Source organism: Perca flavescens, chromosome 1 (genome assembly GCF_004354835.1).
Source record: "Perca flavescens isolate YP-PL-M2 chromosome 1, PFLA_1.0, whole genome shotgun sequence".
Taxonomy (NCBI): Eukaryota; Metazoa; Chordata; class Actinopteri; order Perciformes; family Percidae; genus Perca; species Perca flavescens.
In genome coordinates, this window is record NC_041331.1 from 3223182 (window position 1) to 3243888 (window position 20707).

The following is a 20707-nucleotide window of genomic DNA, read 5'->3' on the forward strand; positions in this document are numbered from 1 at the left end:
CTAACCCTTTACAACACCAAAGTCACACACCTCATACGTACCATAAGCATCTGATGCAATCCCCACTTCAAAATCCCAAACTTTCACTTTAAAAGCAAATTGGGCAAAACCATTAGCCTCAGAAAACACGTGTAGGCCTGCTTTAACCCTCCTGTTGTCCTCTGGTCAAATTTGACCTATTTTCAAAAAGTTTTTATAGGCCTATCAGAAATTTGGTTTTCTTTCAACCAAATTTTCAAAAAAAGATGATTCCCTAGCGCTCTTCACAAGTAAAATAAATGATCAGTTCACTACTTTCATTCAATTTGTGTGTTTTATTCAATTTTATAGCATTTGAAAACAATTTTTATAAAAGAACGTTACAAAAATGTTGGAAAAAGCTCCAAAAACTTGGGAAAAAACTTTAGAAAGGCACAGAAGTCGACAAAAACGTTGAAAAGAAGTGACAGAAACATTGTGAAAAGCCACAAAAGTGTCGAAAAAAACGTTTTCATTTAAAATGTTGACCTAGAAAAACTAAGTTGCATGGTCAAAGGAAGACAACACAAGGGTTAACAAGGGCTAACTGCAGAAAAGACAATTAGAGAATTTTTTTCATAATCTCTGACTGTCCATTTCTGATATTACTGCAACAATACGGATCATAACTGTAGCAACAATAAATAATTAGAAGCAGTTACTGTTCATGATGCATGTGTGTCTGTCATCTTGATTTCAAGAAGTTGCAAGACATGATGAGACTTGAGCTGATTAAGTAATGTTATCATTTAACTGCACATAACTGGACTCCAAAGGAACACCTACTGTAGGAAATAGATAATACATCTATTGTAGTTGTGAACATCAGTTCTTGAAACTGGTGGTCATTATTTTCTGAGAAGAAGGGTCTCTGGTTGAGGAGTTATTGTCAGAACGAGACTTGCAGGTCAAAGCCACAGACCACAGGAACATAAATACACCTAAGAAGAAAAGAGAAAAGCTGTGAATACTTCTGGTAAATCATAAAAGCAGAGTACTTTATATGAGGATCGTGCACATACTGACCCTGCAGGGAGTTTAGTATAGTGAATATGTAGATCCCAGGGAGGGAGATGTAGGTGATGCTCGCTAACCCCCAAGGTAAGCCCAGCACACAGCTGAGGCCCAGCACTGTGGCACAGTCTTTCAATAACTTCATCCCTTTCTCCCTGTTTATCTTCTTCCAGCCACTGCTTTCAGCGCCTCCACTACCTGCCCGTAGCCCCCAGAGCTTAAACACCACCAGCCCCAGCATGCAGGAATTACACAGTATCATCAGCACACATGGGACGGCCACGGTAGTGATGAAGCTGACCAGGAGCCTCTGTGGGAACTGGCTGCTCATCCAGCATCTGCAGGTTATTAAAAAGAAAGACAAAAAAATAAAAGCCAATATTTTGTTTTTCTATTTAGATCAAGTTAGTCTCGCTTTGCCAGACCATCCTCAAAAGGCGCTGTGGAGGAGGGTCTGGCTAGTCCACACAGCATTCCGGGATTGGTAAAAAACATGCTCTGATTTATTGGCATTTCTTTAAACCAATCACAATCGTCATGGGCGGCGCTAAGCTCGGCACGGTGCCTCTGCTAAATAGCCTCGGGAAGGAACTTGTTTTGGTGGAACATGTGGATGTCCAAAAGTTGTTTTAGTTGTGCGAGAGAAAACTCAGATTGGACAGATAGTCTAGCTAGCTGTCTGGATTTACCCTGCAGAGATCTGAGGAGCAGTTAACCATAGTCCTCACAAATCCACCGGAGTTTAGAACGCCAACACAAAGGAAGCGGAAGGAAATGGACATACATGCATCCGGCGTAATTTCCTGCGGCACCAGAGCAATCCTGGAAGTGGAATGTCGTGGATATAGACTAAAAGCCCAGACACACCGACCAGATGGCCGACCCTCGGCAGTAAAGACTGATCAGTCTCCCTGAGTTGGTCAAAAAAGTGCCTCAGAACACACCAAAGTGACGAGACGTAATACGTCTCCATAACAGCAAGCGGCGCTAATCTGTACCGGCAGCTGATTTGATGAACGCGTCACGTGGGTCTGGTTTCTCCAGAAATTCAAAGACAGACTGTCATGGCGGCTTGTTCAGAATACGATCTCATATTGTACTAAAATAGTTCACGGAAACGTGTTTCTGAAAACATTTTAAGCTCATCCCGCTCCTCGTTTCCAGGTTAGCACTCTACCAATTGGATTGGTCATTTGAGTCTGACTGCCGGCAGTGCCCGCCTTCCGATTCAACATGTAAAATCGGCCAAAATGAAGGCCGATGGCCCCTCGGACGGACGATGGCACGGAACACACGGAACAGACTCGAGTCACTGACCTCAACAGACCGGCCAACGGCCAATTATCAGGCTAGTGTGTCTCGGGTTTAATTTCAAGTTAACTTTGAATTACAAATAATCAGCTTCTTGGCAAGGAACAAAATAATGCACGCTTAAAATCCCACTATGAACAATATTTGCTTGGAATTCCAAACTCCTGTGTGGTTGAATATTTAAAACATAACAATAAATCTTGGTTTCTTACATCTGTGCTGTTGAGGTCTGGTTGTTGGCATCCATCGGACTGTATTTGCCATAAACCCCTGAAATCCCACAAACCACTGCAACCAGTGTTGGAACACCTGCATGAAGACAAGAAGGATACAGAATTTACTTCACCAAGCCCTGACCAGGGACGGAGCCAGGGGGTGGCTTCTGGGGCTCCAGCCCCAAATGTTTTCTCAAAAGCCCCGGAGCCGGGAAATATCGGCATTCATTCAGTGAACTCTACTAAAAATGGGTTTCAAGAATAGTACTGCAGTTAATGCCAAAATCCTACCGTATGTTATGTCACTTAAAAATAGTAACATCAGACACATTTTGGCTTTTTTAGGTAGAACAACAGAACATTTCTGTTCTCAGGTTATATTTTGTTTGATTAAATTGAAAGACTAAAATAATATTTAAGATCATAATCAATCACTAAGCAGAGATGGAGTGACCCTGCCCGGAGGAAGCCCGGGGCCCCCGTCTGGAGCCAGGCCCAGACGGTGGGCTCGTCGGCGAGCGCCTGGTGGCCGGGTTTGCCACGGAGCCCGGCCGGGCACAGCCCGAACAAGCTACGTGGCAACTCCCTCTCCATCCCATGGGCCCACCACCTGTGGGAGGAACCGTTGGGGTCGGGTGCGATGCCACACGGGTGGCAGTGAAGGTCAGGGGCCTCGACGGACCAGACCCGGGTGGCAGACGCTGGCTCTGGGGCGTGGGCGTCACCTCTCTGTGGGGAAGGAGCCGGAACTGGTGCGGGAGGTGGGGCGCTACCGGTTAGATCTGGTGGGGCTTACCCTCACGCACAGTCTTGGTTCTGGAACCATACTCCTGGATAGGGGTTGGACTCTTTTCTTCTCCGGAGTTGCCCAGGGTGTGAGGCGCCGGGCGGGTGTGGGGATACTCACAAGCCCCCGGCTGAGCGCCGCTGTGTTGGAGTTTACGGTTTTGGGTCTTAGGTGCCTCAAGGGGCGGTAACCCACGAACACCGTGGTGGACACCGGTGGTCAGGGAAGCCGTCCGACTGAAGAAGGAGTCTTTCCGGGATATGTTATCCCGGAGGACTCCGGAGGCAGTTGCAGGGTACCGAAGGGCCCGAAGGGCTGCAGCCTCTGCTGTGAAAGAGGCAAAGCAGCGGGTGTGGGAGAAGTTTGGAGAAGACATGGAGAAGGACTTTCGGTCGGCACCAAAGTGCTTCTGGAAAACTGTTCGCCACCTCAGGGGGGGGCGGGGAACCATCCAAGCTGTGTACAGTAAGGATGGGACACTGTTGACCTCAACTGAGGAGGTAATAGGGCGGTGGAAGGAGCACTTTGAGGAACTCCTGAATCCGACTAATCGCCCTCTATGTTAGAGGCAGAGCTGGAGGATAATGGGGGATTGTCGTCGATTTCCCAGGCGGAAGTCACTGATGTAGTCAAACAACTACACAGTGGCAAAGCCCCGGGGATTGATGAGATCCGTCCAGAAATGCTCAAGGCTCTGGGTGTGGAGGGGCTGTCCTGGTTGACACGCCTTTTCAACATTGCGTGGAAGTCTGGGATGGTGCCAAAGGAGTGGCAGACTGGGGTGGTGGTTCCCCTTTTTAAAAAGGGGGACCAGAGGGTGTGTGCCAATTATAGGGGTATCACACTTCTCAGCCTCCCTGGTAAAGTCTACTCCAAGGTGCTGGAAAGGAGGGTTCGGCCAATAGTCGAACCTCGGGTTGAGGAGGAACAATGCGGATTCCGTCCTGGTCATGGAACAACGGACCAGCTCTTCACTCTCGCAAGGATCCTGGAGGGAGCCTGGGAGTATGCCCAACCGGTCTACATGTGTTTTGTGGATTTGGAGAAGGCGTATGACCGGGTCCCCCGGGAGATACTGTGGGAGGTGCTGCTGGGAGTATGGGGTGGGGGTCTCTTCTCAGGGCCATCCAATCTCTGTACAACCAAAGCGAGAGCTGTGTCCGGGTTCTCGGTAGTAAGTCGGACTCGTTTCAGGTGAGGGTTGGCCTCCGCCAGGGCTGCGCTTTTGTCACCAATCCTGTTTGTAGTATTTATGGACAGGATATCGAGGCGTAGTCGGGGTGGGGAGGGGGTGCAGTTTGGTGGGCTGGGGATCTCATCGCTGCTCTTTGCAGATGATGTGGTCCTGATGGCATCACCGAGTGTGAAGCGGTTGGGATGAGGATCAGCACCTCTAAATCTGAGGCCATGGTTCTCAGCAGGAAACCGATGGAATGCCTTCTCCAGGTAGGGAATGAGTCCTTATCCCAAGTGAAGGAGTTCAAGTACCTTGGGGTTGTGTTCGCGAGTGAGGGGACAATGGAGCGGGAGATTGGTCGGAGAATCGGCGCAGCGGGTGCGGTATTGCATTCAATCTATCGCACCGTTGTGACGAAAAGAGAGCTTAGCCAGAAGGCAAAGCTCTCGATCTACCGGTCAGTTTTCGTTCCTACCCTCACCTATGGTCATGAAGGCTGGGTCATGACCGAAAGAACGAGATCCAGGGTACAAGCGGCTGAAATGGGTTTCCTCAGGAGGGTGGCTGGTGTCTCCCTTAGAGATAGGGTGAGAAGCTCAGTCATCCGTGAGGAGCTCGGAGTAGAGCCGCTGCTCCTTTGCGTCGAAAGGAGCCAGTTGAGGTGGTTCGGGCATCTGGTAAGGATGCCCCCTGGGCGCCTCCCTAGGGAGGTGTTCCAGGCACGTCCAGCTGGGAGGAGGCCTCGGGGAAGACCCATGACTAGGTGGAGGGATTATATCTCCAACCTGGCCTGGGAACGCCTCGGGATCCCCCAGTCGGAGCTGGTTGGTGTTGCTCGGGAAAGGGAGGTTTGGGGTCCCCTGCTGGAGCTGCTCCCCCCGTGACCCGACACCGGATAAGCGGACGAAGATGGATGGATGGATCAATCACTTGGGATACTGTTTTCAAATGTTCTGGAACCTGTGTTGTTTACATCCGCTGCAGACTTATTCTTTTCCTCTTGCATTGCTGCTTTTTACAGTGCAATAACACCTCCATTACCAGCATTCAGCACTGTCTATTTATTTATTAATATTATTTGTTAGGGACCATGTACAATTTTTAACATAAATGTTGCCATTTGATGCACTGTACCACAGTTAGCCTTAGGCTAATTTACATCTGCAGTCCCTAGGCAGGGCACAATTATAAATCCAACAGTAAAAACAAAACAAGACAATCATAAAAACTACATCCATAAAATACACATTGTGACACACACACACACACACAAACACACACACACCTGTTGAAAAACAAGTAAAAAAAGAAATAAAGAAAAATAAAAGAAAAAACAAAATCACAATCATCAACTCACAATCATCATGATAAACATGCTTGGGGTGGGGGGCAGGAACAAATAAGCTGCGGGCACCTTCTGACTCCGTCTTTGCAGTAATGTGTATAAAAGGTAAGTCTGGTGATATTCTATATTTTGTATTGTCAACAAATCCCATTTAGACCAATAACTACAATAAATGAATCCGACTACCAATTATTGATTGTGTTACATTTAAGCAATAGCTGACGACTGACCGTGGTAGACCAGCTGTAGCTGTTCTCAGTGACTATCCGCTACTTGCCCAGCACCGTCAGACAGACAAAGTTAGCAACTAGCAGAATACAGTAGTAGTAGTAATAGAGATTGAAAAGAGAGCTAAAACAAGAGTGAATATACAGCCCCTCCTCACCCAAAAAACATCTTTATGGGTCAATTATGCAAACAGCTCATGACGACCCAAAATGACATTCCTGTTAGGCCTGTTGACCTCTCATGGCTGAAGTAATTATCACGCAAGCAAATGAGGAAGTGAAGTGACTGCCGTATAAGACATTCGGCATAAGGAGGAAGGCTGGGGTGGTGGATGGGTGAAAAAAAACACAGAAAACTGGTTTTGAAATAATTTTTTTTTTAAATGGTTTTAAAACAGCATCCTGACTGAACTTTGACACAAACCAGTCTATGGTTCACTCAACATCCTCTGTTCTTAACTCAAAATAATTGATCATTTTTGCTTTTCGTAAACTCAAAAATGAGGTGTAATGTCATTTAAATTAGGTTTATTGACAATTAATACAAAAAGTGTTGAAAAAAGCGACAAAATTTAATTCATCAAAATAAATTAGGTCCCTACATCCATTGTGTGTTAAATCGTAACTCTCGCCAAAATGCAACATAGGGTCTTTTTGTGAATGTACCCTAGTAGGACCGAATCGCCACTTTTAAGATTGACCGTATTTTCGTTTTTCGGTCAAATGGCCTTTTGAATGGGAGTGCTAGGGGCACTTTTATGCTAGCCTCAAAATAGCTATTTTTAAAACACTAAGAAGGCTCGACACAACATGAAACTTTGCTCCAAGTATCACCAGGGGCTCTACACCTTAACGAAAGCATTGACAACGTTGTTTGTGTACACAGAGTTTACTAGAAACAACTCACCGTAGCTCTTGTTGTTTCCGGCCGCAGCCATTTTATCAGTCAAAAACAATCGATTTCCGAATGCAAAATAACAGGGAGGAGAGTAAAGATGGAAAGCTCCTAAAGCTTAGTTCCATAGAAATGTACGGATTATTTCTTGTTTTGTCGTTATTGAAAAACAATATTGACCTTGTAGTTGAAAAAGGAGCCTCATATGGAGTCCGGTCATTTGCATTCGGATATCGACTCGTTTTGGCGGCCGGAAACAACAAGAGCTACGCTGAGTTCTTCAAAACCTTTCTTTTTAGTAAAAAAAAACACTTTTTTATTCATTGTCAATAAACCTAATTTAAATGACATTACACCTCATTTTGAGTTTACGAAAAGCAAACATCAATTATTGTGAGTTAAGATCAGAGGATGTTGAGTGTTCATCACAGACTGGTTTGTGTCAAAGTTCAGTCAGGATGCTGTTTTAAAACCATTTAAACTTCTTTTTTTTAAATGCTATAAAATTGAATAAAACACCCACAATTCAATGGAAATAAACATTAATTTTACCTGCGAAGAACGTTGTATGTGTTCCATACAACGTAAATGCATGCATCCAAGTTATTTGGTTGAGAGAAATCCATATTTCTGATATAAAAAACGTAGAAAACGGGTCAAATTTGACCCGAGGAAAACACAAGGGTTAAAAACATTGCTCTATAGCACCCCAAGTACATAAATAGGATACATTGGATAAATTGCTCTGAATTAAAAATGTGCATAATACAATGTGAAAACATGAATATAGGAATGTATGTAGTAAAATTCTCACATGAATAATGAATAATAGTTGAAGGATTTTTCGTCATGAATAGTCCAACTCAATTTGAGCTGCACAGGGTATTTTAATTTTACTATTTTTCGGAGTTATAAGCAGCATATTTCAAGAGAGCAGATTTATTATTATACATCTTTTGACAAAAACACCCAGCGTCCCAACCAGACTATACTCACCCCATCCCACCACGCTGAGCTTTAGCAGGTATCTCCTGACGTAGATGTTGAAGACTCGGACTAAGAGAAGGTAGAGGTGGAAGCCTTCCAGAGCCGCCCAGCTGAAGGTGGCCAGCAGGGACCAGTGTAAAAAGAGACCCAGACCCCGGCAAACCCAGCCCTCCTCATTCTCATTCAGATGCCACACCCAGAAGCTGCACAGCAGGAAGGTGAGATGGAGGCAGAGCAGCGCTCCTGTTAGTTGCAAATGCACCCCGATAGCCTTCTCCGGACGCCGACGTCTAAAAGGAAAACAATATATAATGATCATTTTTCTATTGCCTATTTGGCAGATACAGTACTATATATGGCCATTACTGACCTAAATTCTACAGATACTTTCACCTCAACACAGTCCTTTGGGCCCAGCGGAGCCTGGACTGAAGCAGTGTGCAGGTCTGTAATGTTTAAAGCCATCACAATGTGGAATAGCTTGGCAACTATCCCAGTGGAGGCACCCAGTAAGGCCAGTTTTAAAAGACTACTTAGAAAACAGTTAAACAATAAAACAATAATGTAATTTAACTCTTAGTTGTTGGAATGTGATGTTATTTTTTTTTTTAACCCTAATTTACGGAACTAGTTACACGCAGTAATTTAATTTACTTGCACTATAAATCTTGTTTTAAATGTATGTAAAATTGTATGTATATGTTGTGTGTAAGGGTCCCACCGTCACCAGCACTCACTCCTCTCTCTCTCACTCTCCAGCACACACTCCTCCCACTGATTCATACTCCTCGTCACTCACGCAGATCAGACGCTCCCAGTCCCCTCAGTCCTAATTACACACACCTGCACCTCATCAAACCACATCCTCAGTTCACCACCTGCAGCTAATCAACAACCACCTACATAAGCAGCACAGACACACATGCACTTTGTCTAGTCTCGTTTCTGCTTGACGCTCTGACTCACACATGTTATGCCTAGTCCATCCAAGTTAGCTTACCAGTACTTTGTATCCTGTTGTCTGCTGCTGCTCTAAACCTGCCTACTCAGCTACCAGATTCCTGCCTGTTGCTTCCTGCTCTCTGTTGGCTCATAGGTAATAAAGATCTGCTTCACTACTACAGTCGGTCTCCTGGTCATTCCTTGACATTGTGATTGTGGGATCCGAATGAAGAAATAAAGAAATAAAGGACTCCCACTTATTTCTACATAGGTATTAGCCCAAATTGTTTTGATGTTACCTTGGCTACTGATTAAACACTTTCTTGAAAGCAGTTTCATGTATGCTTACCACTGATGCTATTAAGATAATAAATTCTTTTCCTGTTATGAACTTGCATTCTGACAGGAAGAGAGATCAACCACAGAGCTTGTTTTGACCCACAGTATCTAAAGACAAACCTCTGTGACCTATAACACCCATCTTTGCAGCCATGGCAATGAAACTGGTACACTTTAAAACTCAAACTCCCCAGGTGATCTGCACAATAGATCATTCCTGTCGGTGGCCATCAAACTTTTCAATTCATCTGTCGCAGTATGGACATTAGTGGACTGGGATGCTGACAGACAGGACTAACACTAACTCTAACATTAACACTCTGTAACTCTGGCAAAGTCCAATAGCTCTGTTGAACTTGTAACCCATAATTACATCCATTTTGCACACATTACCACAGTTTGCACATTGTATGTATGTCTGTGTTTAAAGGACATACTTTTTTTTTAAACTTTGAATTCTTACGTATCTTTGCACTAATCTTGTTCAGAGTGGTTTTGTTTGTGTAGTGCTGTGGTCCCCCGGAACAAATAAAGTATCCTTATCTATCTATCTTGACCAAGCATGACGCACCAGATGTATGAAGGGAAACAACGTGATTAAATTACATCAGTTAATGCTTCAAGATCTTTAACGAGAGAACTGAACCTCATATTGAGTAGAGATAGACATGTGAAATAATCCAATAATCACACATATATAACACAACACGTAATGCTTTAGTTCCATGACAGGAAGTATTCATACTGTCATCATCTCTGTTAAACTATCATTATAGGACTCTTTTCATATAATTCATTTTAGACTTATGAGAATATTAATTTGAAGTCCGACTTTCAAACTCACTGTAGACATATATAGAGGATCAAGCTGATGACTGTGAAGAAGATGGAGAGTGCTGAGCCAATGTAGGTGATATAACTCAGGTTCACAGCATCACTTTCTCCCACTGATAACACAGGGTTCTGACACAGAAAAAGAGACAATACACATTCAACAATACAAAATAGAAAAAGAAGTCTGATGGAAGTTTAACTTAGTAGATATATTGTAGATTTTGATTCATATGTGTCCTAGATACCACTCTATGCCTCTTTAAATTACATTTCCAACCACATGAAAAAAGTGGAAATGCTGGAAATTCCGAAACAGGACAAAATATCGCAACAACAAAAAACGTTTTTTTTGCGTGGCTGAGGTGGTGTGCATTAATTCACATTTATTTTTTTCTGGAAACTCAGTTAAAATGTGTGCTATATCTGATAATTTTTTTACCCCCAGTAACGAAATTGTACCCTCAAACAATGATAGCTTATAATCATTCAGCTACAAATCTGTGTGGTAACATTATGTCTCACATTACAGCGCTTAAACACACTGAGTTCCTGACACTTTTGCTCTTGTGTTTTTGAAAACATCACATAAAGGTCCAATGTGTAGGATTTCTCCCATCTAGCGTTGAGATCATATATCGCAATCAACTCACTCGCGCCACGCAGTTCCAAGTACCTATGACAGCTACAGTAGCCTTCACGCTTCAAAAAGCCGGCCTCTTGCTCTTTTCAATATGCTTTTTCTTTTTCTGGGTCGAAGAAGAAGAAGACTCCTGTTCCTGAAATTTGGATTTTGAATACGTGTGGTCCTCCATGTTTCCTTCTTCAAACTTGCCGGGGCAGCACCTGTGAGTTTATCATGTGTTGTGAGATTGTCTTTTGTCCATGTGGAGTTACCGTAGTGGGGTGGGGTATGCTAACCACCGGAAGACGGCAGTATTAGCTTAAAATAAGAAAAGTGCATGGTTGACGTTACCCCGTGCTGTAGTTAAATAAAACTCTCTTTTATGAGGATTACGACCCGCGTCTTGCTTCTTCTCATGACATGGTGTCAGAAGTGGGATTAAGGACTTCACGCCGACATTAAGAGCAGGATGGCGAAGTTTGGGCCTCCCGAGCCGTTCGATTTCTCGCAGCCAGTGGAGTGGCTTACATGGCGGCAGAGATTCTCCCGGTTTAGAGTCGCTTTGAAACTTGACAGGGAGAGCAGCGAAGTGCAGGTGAACTCGCTTTTGTACTCGATAGGGAGAGATGCCGAACCTATTTACGGCTCGTTTGTGTTTCCTGCGGCAACCGAGGCCATGCCACATCCGGAGTATGACTTTGATCTAGTGATGCAGAAGTTTGATGAACACTTTGTCCCGAAAAGAAACGTCATCCACGATCGCGCCTGTTTTCATAAGCGGAGCCAAAGGGCTGGCGAGACAGTTGAAGCCTTCGTGCGGAGCCTGTACGAGCTCGCGCAGCACTGCGAGTTCGGTGCGGGGAAGGACGAGCAGATCCGGGACCGGATCGTCATCGGAATAACGGACAAGGAGGTTTCGCAAAAACTCCAGCTAGAGGCGGGCCTGACTCTGGAGAGAGCCATCCAACTTGCACGGCAGAGTGAACAAGTGAAACAACAAGGTGCAGAGCGTGTTGAAGCTACAGTGAATGAGGTGAGACGGAAACAGTACAATAGCACAAGGGGGAGCTATATTAAACCACGGCAGGGACAGGGACAGAAATACAGTGAGAACAAACTGAACTGTCAGAGATGCAACAGAATGCATGATAAAAAGGAAAACTGTCCAGCCCGCAACAAAAAGTGCAGGAAGTGTAATAAACTCGGACATTTCGAGGCTGTGTGTAAATGCAAGATGCTGAAAGAAGTCAGAGCAGAGGCCGTTATGGATTCAGGCGAGGATTCATTTTTATTGGAGAACTATTCCTGAGGGCAACCGCAAAGTCGAAGCCAAACATCATTGAGGAGTCGAACCCGGATACTGACTGGGATGTCGAACTACTAGTGAATGGCAGTCCGGTCGATTTTAAGATCGACACAGGCGCTGATACCACCGTTATGACTGAAGAGACTTTCAGCAAACCACGTCAAATACCAAAACTGAACAAGTCCAGGCCAACAGTGTATAGCCCAGGAGGGAAAGTCCGATGCGTGGGTAAGTTCCTTGCCACCACTACATACAAAGGTCAGAGATACCAATACTGGATTACAGTCATAAAAGGACGATACGTTAGTAACTTGTTGGGCAAGGCAGTGGCAAAGCGCATGGGGCTGGTAGCAAGAGTCAATGCTATCACTAGTGATCTAACAAGCAATGTGTTCGGGGAAATAGGACTACTGAACTGCGAGCCTGTTAAGATCGAGCTAACAGAGGAAGCAGTCCCATACAGCGTCAACACACCACGCAGAATTCCGTTTCCGCTCCTTCCAAAAGTGGAAAAGGAACTACAGCGTATGCTGAGCCTTGACATCATTGAGGAAGTTACGGAGCCGACAGACTGGTGTGCCCCAATGGTGCCTGCTCCAAAACACAACAAGGACGAGGTCAGAGTGTGTGTGGATTTGAAACGCTTGAACAAGGGAGTGAAGCGCGAACGTTACATTTTGCCCACACTGGACGATATAACACCTAAGCTGGCAGGAGCCAAGGTTTTCTCCACTCTGGACGCCTCTAGTGGGTTCTGGCAAATTCCACTGGACCCCAGCTGCCAAAGATTGACAACCTTCATTACCCCAATGGGCGTTTTTGCTTCAAACGTCTGCCGTTTGGCATTACATCAGCGCCTGAGATCTTCCAGCGGCTGATGACCGACCTGCTCAAAGGCCTAGAAGGGACCGTCGTTGTGATGGATGATATCCTGGTTTATGGATCTACAAAGAGGAGCATGACCGCCATCTCGACATGGTGTTGCGGACGGTTAAGGCGTCGGTCTCAAGCTCAACAAGGCCAAGTGTCACTTTGGAAAGGCTGAACTGCGGTTCTTTGGACACATCATTAGCGCGAGGGGGTGAAGCCTGATGAGAGCAAAGTGGAGGCTATTGCTCAGATGTCCAGTCCCTCCAACGTGGAGCAGCTGCGGCAGGTGCTTGGACTGGTTAACTATGTTGGAAAATTCCTGCCGGGCCTGTCTACAGTGTTGCATCCGCTCACTAACCTGCTCAAGAAAGAGACTGCGTGGGTGTGGGGTGAGCCTCAGGAGCAAGCATTTAACAAAGCGAAAGCAATGCTCATGGTTGCACCAGCCCTTTGTTATTACGACGCCAACAAACCAACGGTGGTCAGCGCCGATGCCAGCAGTTATGGCCTTGGTGCTGCCCTGTTACAGGACCACAATGGAGAGTTGCGGCCTGTTGCCTTTTGCTCACGTACACTCACAGATGCGGAGAAGAGATATTCACAGATTGAAAAAGAGTGCCTGGCATCGGTCTGGGCTTGTGAACGTTTCGCCCGCTACATCCAAGGTATGGGCCGGGTCCGCTTACAAACTGACCACAAGCCACTAGTGCCATTGATTAACTTGTACGATCTGGACAAAACGCCACTACGATGTCAGAGACTGCTTATGCGCCTCATGCGCTTCAACGTCACTGCCGAACACGTTCCCGGTAAGCAGCTAGTAGTCGCAGATACGCTCTCCAGACATCCACTGAAAGACAGTTGCGTGCCTGAAACAGAAATGCAAGTGAAGGCATATGTGAACACTATGGTAGCTAGCAAACCAATCAAGTCACCTAAGCTTGAGGAAATTCGCAGGGCCACACAAAGTGATGCTGAACTTCAAAAAGTAATCACATTCATCAGAAAAGGGTGGCCTCGCAAAATGGCGGAGGGCTCACCACTGCGTGGGTACTATGCAGCCAGAAGCCACTTATCAGAGTCGGACAGTCTGGTCCTATACCACGACCGCATAGTAGTTCCAGCAGTACTCAGAGCTGGAGTCCTGAACCAACTACACATAGGTCACCAGGGTCTCACCAAGTGTCGGGAGCGAGCCAAGTTGACAGTTTGGTGGCCAAGCATTGGAGCACAGATCACAAGCAAAGTGAAATCATGTGACTTTTGCAGAGAACACAAACCTACACAAAAGGCGAACCACTGGTGACCACTCCCCTGCCCAGTGGCCCATGGCAAAGGATTGCTGTTGACCTGTTCGAGCTGGAGGGTAAGACCTTTCTTGTCGCTGTCGATTACTTCTCTAGGGACATTGAGATTGCTTCCCTACCGGCCATTACCAGCAAGCAGGTTATCGACAGGCTCAAGCACATTTTTGTGAGGTGGGGCATCCCGCTGGAACTGATCAGCGACAACGGGACACAGTTCACATCAGCAGAGTTCCGTGATTTCAAACGGAGGTATGGTTTCACTCACATTACCTCCAGCCCACATTACCCCCAGTCGAATGGAGCTGCAGAAAGGGCTGTTCAGACTGCTAAGTATATCCTCAAACAGCCGGACCCCTGCTTGGCCCTTTTGAGTTATCGCTCTACTCCAATCGCAGCAACAGGTGAAAGTCCAGCACTGCTCATGACTGGTAGACAGATCCCGTACTACTGTTCCGGTCCTGGAAAAGGCGTTGCTGCCACGTCCGTTCAACTGGAACCAAGTCTACATGAAGGACGCAACAGCAAAGGGTTCATACAGGTTCTACCATGACCGCAGGCATTCGGCACGCGAGCTCCCTGAACTTCACCCTGGTCAGGCTGTTAGGGTGAAGCTCGATGGGGAGAGGGGTTGGACGACACCTGCCAGGGTCATCAGTAAGTCTAAGGAGCCGAGATCCTACCTCGTGGAGATGGACAATGGGAACGTCACCCGTCGGAACAGGCGGCATCTCCAGGCGGTTCGGAGACTGAATCTCCGGAGGAACAGCAATGTGCTCAGCCTACAGTGTCTCAGCCGGACAGCGGTTCCCCGCTGAAAGATGTGGCTGCGCCCGCCAGAATCACTAGTGAGCCAGCTACCAGCAGACCCTTCCCCAGGGTCTCCCTTCCACCGTCCACTCCTGTTAAAAGGTCTTCCAGGGGCCGTGAGATAAGGGTGCCTCTTAGGTTACTAGACTGAGATGTTCAAAAGGGCAGAATAACCCCTTTCAGGACTGAGGGTAGTCTACCCCTGTGAGGTCCTGCACCGTTTGGAGATAGTTTGCCAAGACTCAATAACAAAAGAAAGACGTTATTTGATAGCAAAGTTTTGCACTTATCTTTGTTATATTGTTTAACACAATTTAAGGTTTAATTGATGTTGCAAAATGCAGATGTTCGGGATCTTGTTATTGCTAACTTCCAAAAGGGGAAGATGTTGTGAGATTGTCTTTTGTCCATGTGGAGTTACCGTAGTGGGGTGGGGTATGCTAACCACCGGAAGACGGCAGTATTAGCTTAAAATAAGAAAAGTGCATGGTTGACGTTACCCCGTGCTGTAGTTAAATAAAACTCTCTTTTATGAGGATTACGACCCGCGTCTTGCTTCTTCTCATGACATCATGTGACAGCGAAAAAGTGAAAGGCGGAGCAGTATGTCCTGTATGTCCCTTACCGGCTAACGTATTTTAAGATGGCGCATGAATATGGAGCGTCTACCCCAGTTCATGCGAATGCAAATGTAAAATTTCAAGCCAAAAGGAATACTTGGAAGTGATGGTGGTGGAAAACATTCATGAAAAAGTTTGTGAACGGGCAACACAGATTTTGATAATGAACAACTAAACACGTTACACATTGGACCTTTAAAGGCAAATCCTTTTGCACATTAGGTAGCATGTTGCAGCGGAGAGGGAATGATAATTTTACCACAAGCACAGCAAAGAAGCTCATGTGGTTGCAGCTGCAAATAAATTCAGCTCCGGTGTCATCGGTATCACAGCCCTCTGTGCTCCAGCTACCTAAAAAAACACATACAATATGATGTTTAAATCTGAGTTGATCTTTTAACTTGGGAGCAAAAAGACTATGGCTGGCATTTGTAGCCTACCTCCATCATTAAGCGTTGACTCCTGCCAAAACACACATGCCCCCTCTCCCACCTGAAACACATTCAAAAGTATATTCAAGTTATGATGAAATCAGATTCATCCATATATATATATATATATATATATATATATATATATATATATATATATATATATATATATATAGTACAGGCCAAAAGTTTGGACACACCTTCTCATTCAATGTGTTTCTTTATTTTCATGACTATTTACATTGTAGATTCTCACTGAAGGCATCAAAACTATGAATGAACACATATGGAATTATGTACTTAACAAAAAAGTGTGAAATAACTGAAAACATGTCTTATATTTTAGATTCTTCAAAGTAGCCACCCTTTGCTTTTTTTTTTTTTGATAACTCTGCAAACCCTTGGTGTTCTCTCAATGAGCTTCATGAGGTAGTCACCTGAAATGGTTTTACCTTCACAGGTGTGCTTTGTCAGGGTTAATTAGTGGAAGTTTGTCCCTTATTAATAAAAAAAAAGGGTGGGAATAATCTAAAATATAAGACATGTTTTTTGTGTCCAAATATGTGTTCATTCATAGTTTTGATGTCTTTTGGTAAATAGTCATGAAAATAAAAAGGAAACACATTGAATGAAGGTGTGTCCATACTTATGGCCTGTACTGTATATATATATATATATATATATATATATATATATATATATATATATATATATATATGCCTTCACAGCTGGTTTTGTTATTTTACCTGTTTGTGTTTGAAGGTTAATTTGATGGGTTGGGAGAGGTTTTTGACAGGAAGGTTCCCTGCCCTCACTGCCAGGACTAACCCCCCCAAAACAGGCCAGTCTGGTGATATGAATAGTCTCGCTTTTGACTGACTGGGACTCAGCTGCAATGAAAGATGATTGACAAAAGATTGTTGATGATGGAGATTTGTGTTTTTGCACTGCACTTGTTATTACGCTTGATGTTGATACCAATCATTTATTAAGTGATTTTTTTTTTAGAGTAAGTATGTAAAGTTTATTTGTAGAGTACAGATAGAAATGTAACATAACACAACAAAGTAAAATACAAGGACATTTGAACACAAATAGAAAACAAACAACCATAAAAACCCCTTCACTAACTAAATGCCTGCTTGACTAGCGGAGTCTTCAATTGCTTTTTAAAAGATTTGACAGAATTCACACAACGTAGAAAGGGAGGCAAGACATTCCACAGCCAAGGAGCCACTGCTTGGAATGATCGATCCCCTCGAGTTTTAAAATGAGTGCTGGGAACCACTAAGAGCCTCTGACCCAATGACCTCAGACTACAGGTGGAGTATGAAGCTGTATCAAGTCAGAGATGTAGGGAGGAACTAATACCTTTTTTAGAGTTGTTATCACCGCACAGATATTTCTTTTTTTTTTTTATAAATGGTTAACTATATGCACTGCGTCACACCATGTTATGTATTACACACGATTAGGGTCATAATATTGTTTGTTGTATTGTATATGTATTATGTTGTATATGTTGTTTTTAATGGCTGCATCATGGAGTGCCCAAGACAAATTTCCCATCTGATGGCAAAGGGATAACAGGACATTAATACTGGGGTATTGTTAATTAGAGGTGAATCAGCTTCCTCAATCAACCTTTCCTCCATTTTTTATAGAACACAATGGCTGGTGAGTGTACAGAGTTCATGGAAATCCATGCAAACCAGCATGAGGGGAAAGTCATGCCTTGTATAAATATACAGACGGAGCTAACTGAAAGTAGAAGCCAGTGTCAGTGCACAAAAATATGAAGGGCCTTCTTCTGTATCTATCCTCCAGAATTGCAGCCATGTTTGTGATTTCCCAAACTTAACTTCTCTTTATGTACACGTCCATTGTGATCAGATTAATAAGGGCAACTAAGGAGGAGTTAATAATTTGTGGCTCAAATGTGACTGACCTGGAAATGAGTGCTGTTGATCACAGAGGCCACCAGCAGTGTCTTCTCGTCAGACAGAGATCCCCTGCTTCTCTGGAGGGCCGAGGCTGGGATGTAAACGCTGTGTTCAGGAGTGGGACTCTCTTCAACCTAAAACCATGGAGTATACAGAGAACATACAAAAAAAGTATGGAAATGATTTATCTATGGAAATTAACTTGATTTGAATTGCTCTGATTTAATTGCTCTGATGCTCAGACTGTCCTCTGAGCATCAGAGCAATTAAAGCCAACATACGTTGTTTGTTCAACCAGCAACTCGACTCATATTTACGTTTAAAATTACAGCGCTCTTTAGTGGCTGAGGTGATTATGACGGGGCAAAGCATAAAGTAAAACTACGAGTATAAGAGCGTCAAATCCATTTAAGGGATGGGTCAAACATACATAGGACTTTTATTGACTTTTACTACATTTCAGTTTAATGAAACGTGTTGCTCAGTTTTGTCGGCGTTGAACTTGGCCCATTATCTTTTTATAAACTTAACCAAATAGTTTTGGTGCCTATACATAAACAAGTACTTTTTGTGCCAAACCTTTCCAAACTGCGAAACATTTCACAACGTTAACGTGTTTTGTTAACGTGTTTTGAAACGCTCTTGTGGGTTGTATTTCCTGCCACCACTAGGGGGCTGATTTATGAAAAAAGTGAAACCATCGTGTCATTTATTTAAAGTGCATTTTTACGTTAGTCTAGTCAGAAATCATGGTTTCTAGGATAAACCTGTTAATAACTATTTGCATAAAAGCAGATAACACTCCCCATAGAAAAATTTAAATCAACAATTGTACTTAAATTCTATTTTCACTTTAAACCAGAGGTTTTCATGTCACGTGATGTACAGTATGTAACGACGTAACCCCATGACCTCACATCGTTCTGAATTTTGCTGCTGTCCGCCATTACCTCACCTCGATGAAGACGTTTGGTTTTTCAAGGAAACTCTTTTAAACAAGGCAAGAAGTCTTATTGGGTTGTTTTAATGGTAGCGTTTGACTTAGACTTAGACACAACAGCGGCTCGCACACACTGTACACACAGAGCTGGCAGCAAAGCAAAGTGAGGCGACGAAGGTAAAAACTCATCGTCGACATTTTGTCGCATTTGACGGCTGTAATGCATGTTACTGTAAGTGGCATAAACCTTCGGAGTAAAAGACTAAAGAACAATTTACTAAAACGTGTATTTAACAAATAAAAACGTAACCTTAGTTTGACTGTGGTCACGAACGTTTGCCTGTTCATCTTTAATCCACCGCAGATATGTTTAATGTTACACAGCCACAGCTCGTGGTCTGTTTGTTCTAATCCAATGGCAATTTCAAGTGTCGGATTCCTGTCTGATGAATTGTACCTGGTGAATTTTCACAAAGAAACGTCCAGAATTATAAACAGGAATATTTCAGTTCAATGAGATGGAATTCGCAGTCTCTTAATGAACTAGTTTTAGTGATTCATGACACTTAAATAAGTGCTCTGCACATCACTACCCGTGAATCGGTTCGGTTTAGCAACAGAGGGATTAATAGGTGACCGTTTTCTGTGCCATAGAGACTTTTTCATCCAGAGTTACAGTTTTGCTTTGAAGGATATCATAACTTTGGTCCTCTCGCTCTTTCATGAGTACTGATTAAAAAGGAATTTATGTTTAATTCTATGATCTGTCAGTATAATACAATCCTGCCAATATTTCTTATGTAATTAATAATTTGTTGTGACAATTATGGATAATTCTAATATCCCCATGTAAAACTAAATGTGAAATTTCACCTTTTTCTTTGTCTTTACAGGTTTGCTGTTTCCTAAAAAGGTCACAATTTTAGCCATATTACTGAATTCGGTAAGTCCCGGAATTAAGTGAACATTTTCATTTAACTAAGAATGACAAACCCAAAATAGAGATGCAGTCGATAGCCTAATATATTTCAACTTACTAATGTAATATGTATTAGTAATAACGTAATTAAAATTGTTTTAGTTACATTTGTGATATAGTGGATGGCAGTATGAAAGTGTCTCCTCACATCTCTAGTCAAAACAAATATCACAAAGTTACCCACCTAAATGTTCATTTGACCAGGCAATGAAGTATTAAATAAATGGTGAGACATTTTATGCAGTTGAAGTAACCTTAAAATTGATTTAAATGATTGCAGTAATTGTAAGAAAATCTGTTTGTGTTTCCTACTGTATAAACCTATTCACTTATTACAGCTTTTGAATAATTGCAAAGTAGGGACAGAGTTCTGGATAGTTTGATCAATTGTAGTAGCCTTGATGCCAGCCGAACTTAGCCCCGCCCACAAAATTCGAGGTTGGGAAGTTCCTCTACCACTAATGTACTAATGAACTAGTAAAATGAAATATCTATTGATTTAAAAAGGTGTTGCTTTCCTGCTGAAGTAAATGACAAAAACATAACTGGTTATATAAACTGCATGCAAATGTAACATTCTGCATCATGTAAATTGTATTAGGCAAATGGGTAAGGTGGGTCTAGTTTGCTTTCTTTCCTAGTCTTCTGATTAATGTGGGAATGCAAAGACTGGTACATCTGTTTCACGAAGATCTGAGCTACGCAAACATTATAAGCTTGAACACAGACATTATGGACGTCACCATTCCTATCAGTGAATCTGTTTCATCTGTCCATGTACCTGCAAGACT

General features: G+C 43.6%; 1 protein-coding gene across 1 annotated transcript; it reads right to left on the reverse strand.

Moving 5' to 3' along the window:
* Nucleotides 1-407: 407 nt before the first annotated feature.
* LOC114554719 (adhesion G protein-coupled receptor G3) lies at nucleotides 408-18944 on the reverse strand. Its single transcript, XM_028576724.1, has 10 exons — nucleotides 18915-18944; nucleotides 18003-18131; nucleotides 16801-16944; nucleotides 16064-16115; nucleotides 15883-15974; nucleotides 10102-10220; nucleotides 7986-8266; nucleotides 2556-2652; nucleotides 1045-1370; nucleotides 408-959 (listed from the first exon to the last, which is right to left on the reverse strand). The coding sequence occupies exons 1-10, from the start codon at nucleotides 18942-18944 to the stop codon at nucleotides 844-846; spliced, it is 1386 nt and encodes a 461-aa protein (XP_028432525.1). The 3' UTR covers nucleotides 408-843.
* Nucleotides 18945-20707: the final 1763 nt, after the last annotated feature.

What these genes read in the sequence shown, in the direction of transcription:
- LOC114554719 (XM_028576724.1), bottom strand. Translation starts at nt 18,944, where the DNA reads ATGGCGGACAGCAGCAAAATTCAGAACGAT. An exon ending in GCAGCAAAATTCAGAACGAT is followed by an intron (nt 18,132 to 18,914) that starts GTGAGGTCATGG and finishes CCATGGTTTTAG; the next exon opens with GTTGAAGAGAGTCCCACTCC. An exon ending in GCTTCTTTGCTGTGCTTGTG is followed by an intron (nt 10,221 to 15,882) that starts GTAAAATTATCA and finishes TTTCTGTGTCAG; the next exon opens with AACCCTGTGTTATCAGTGGG.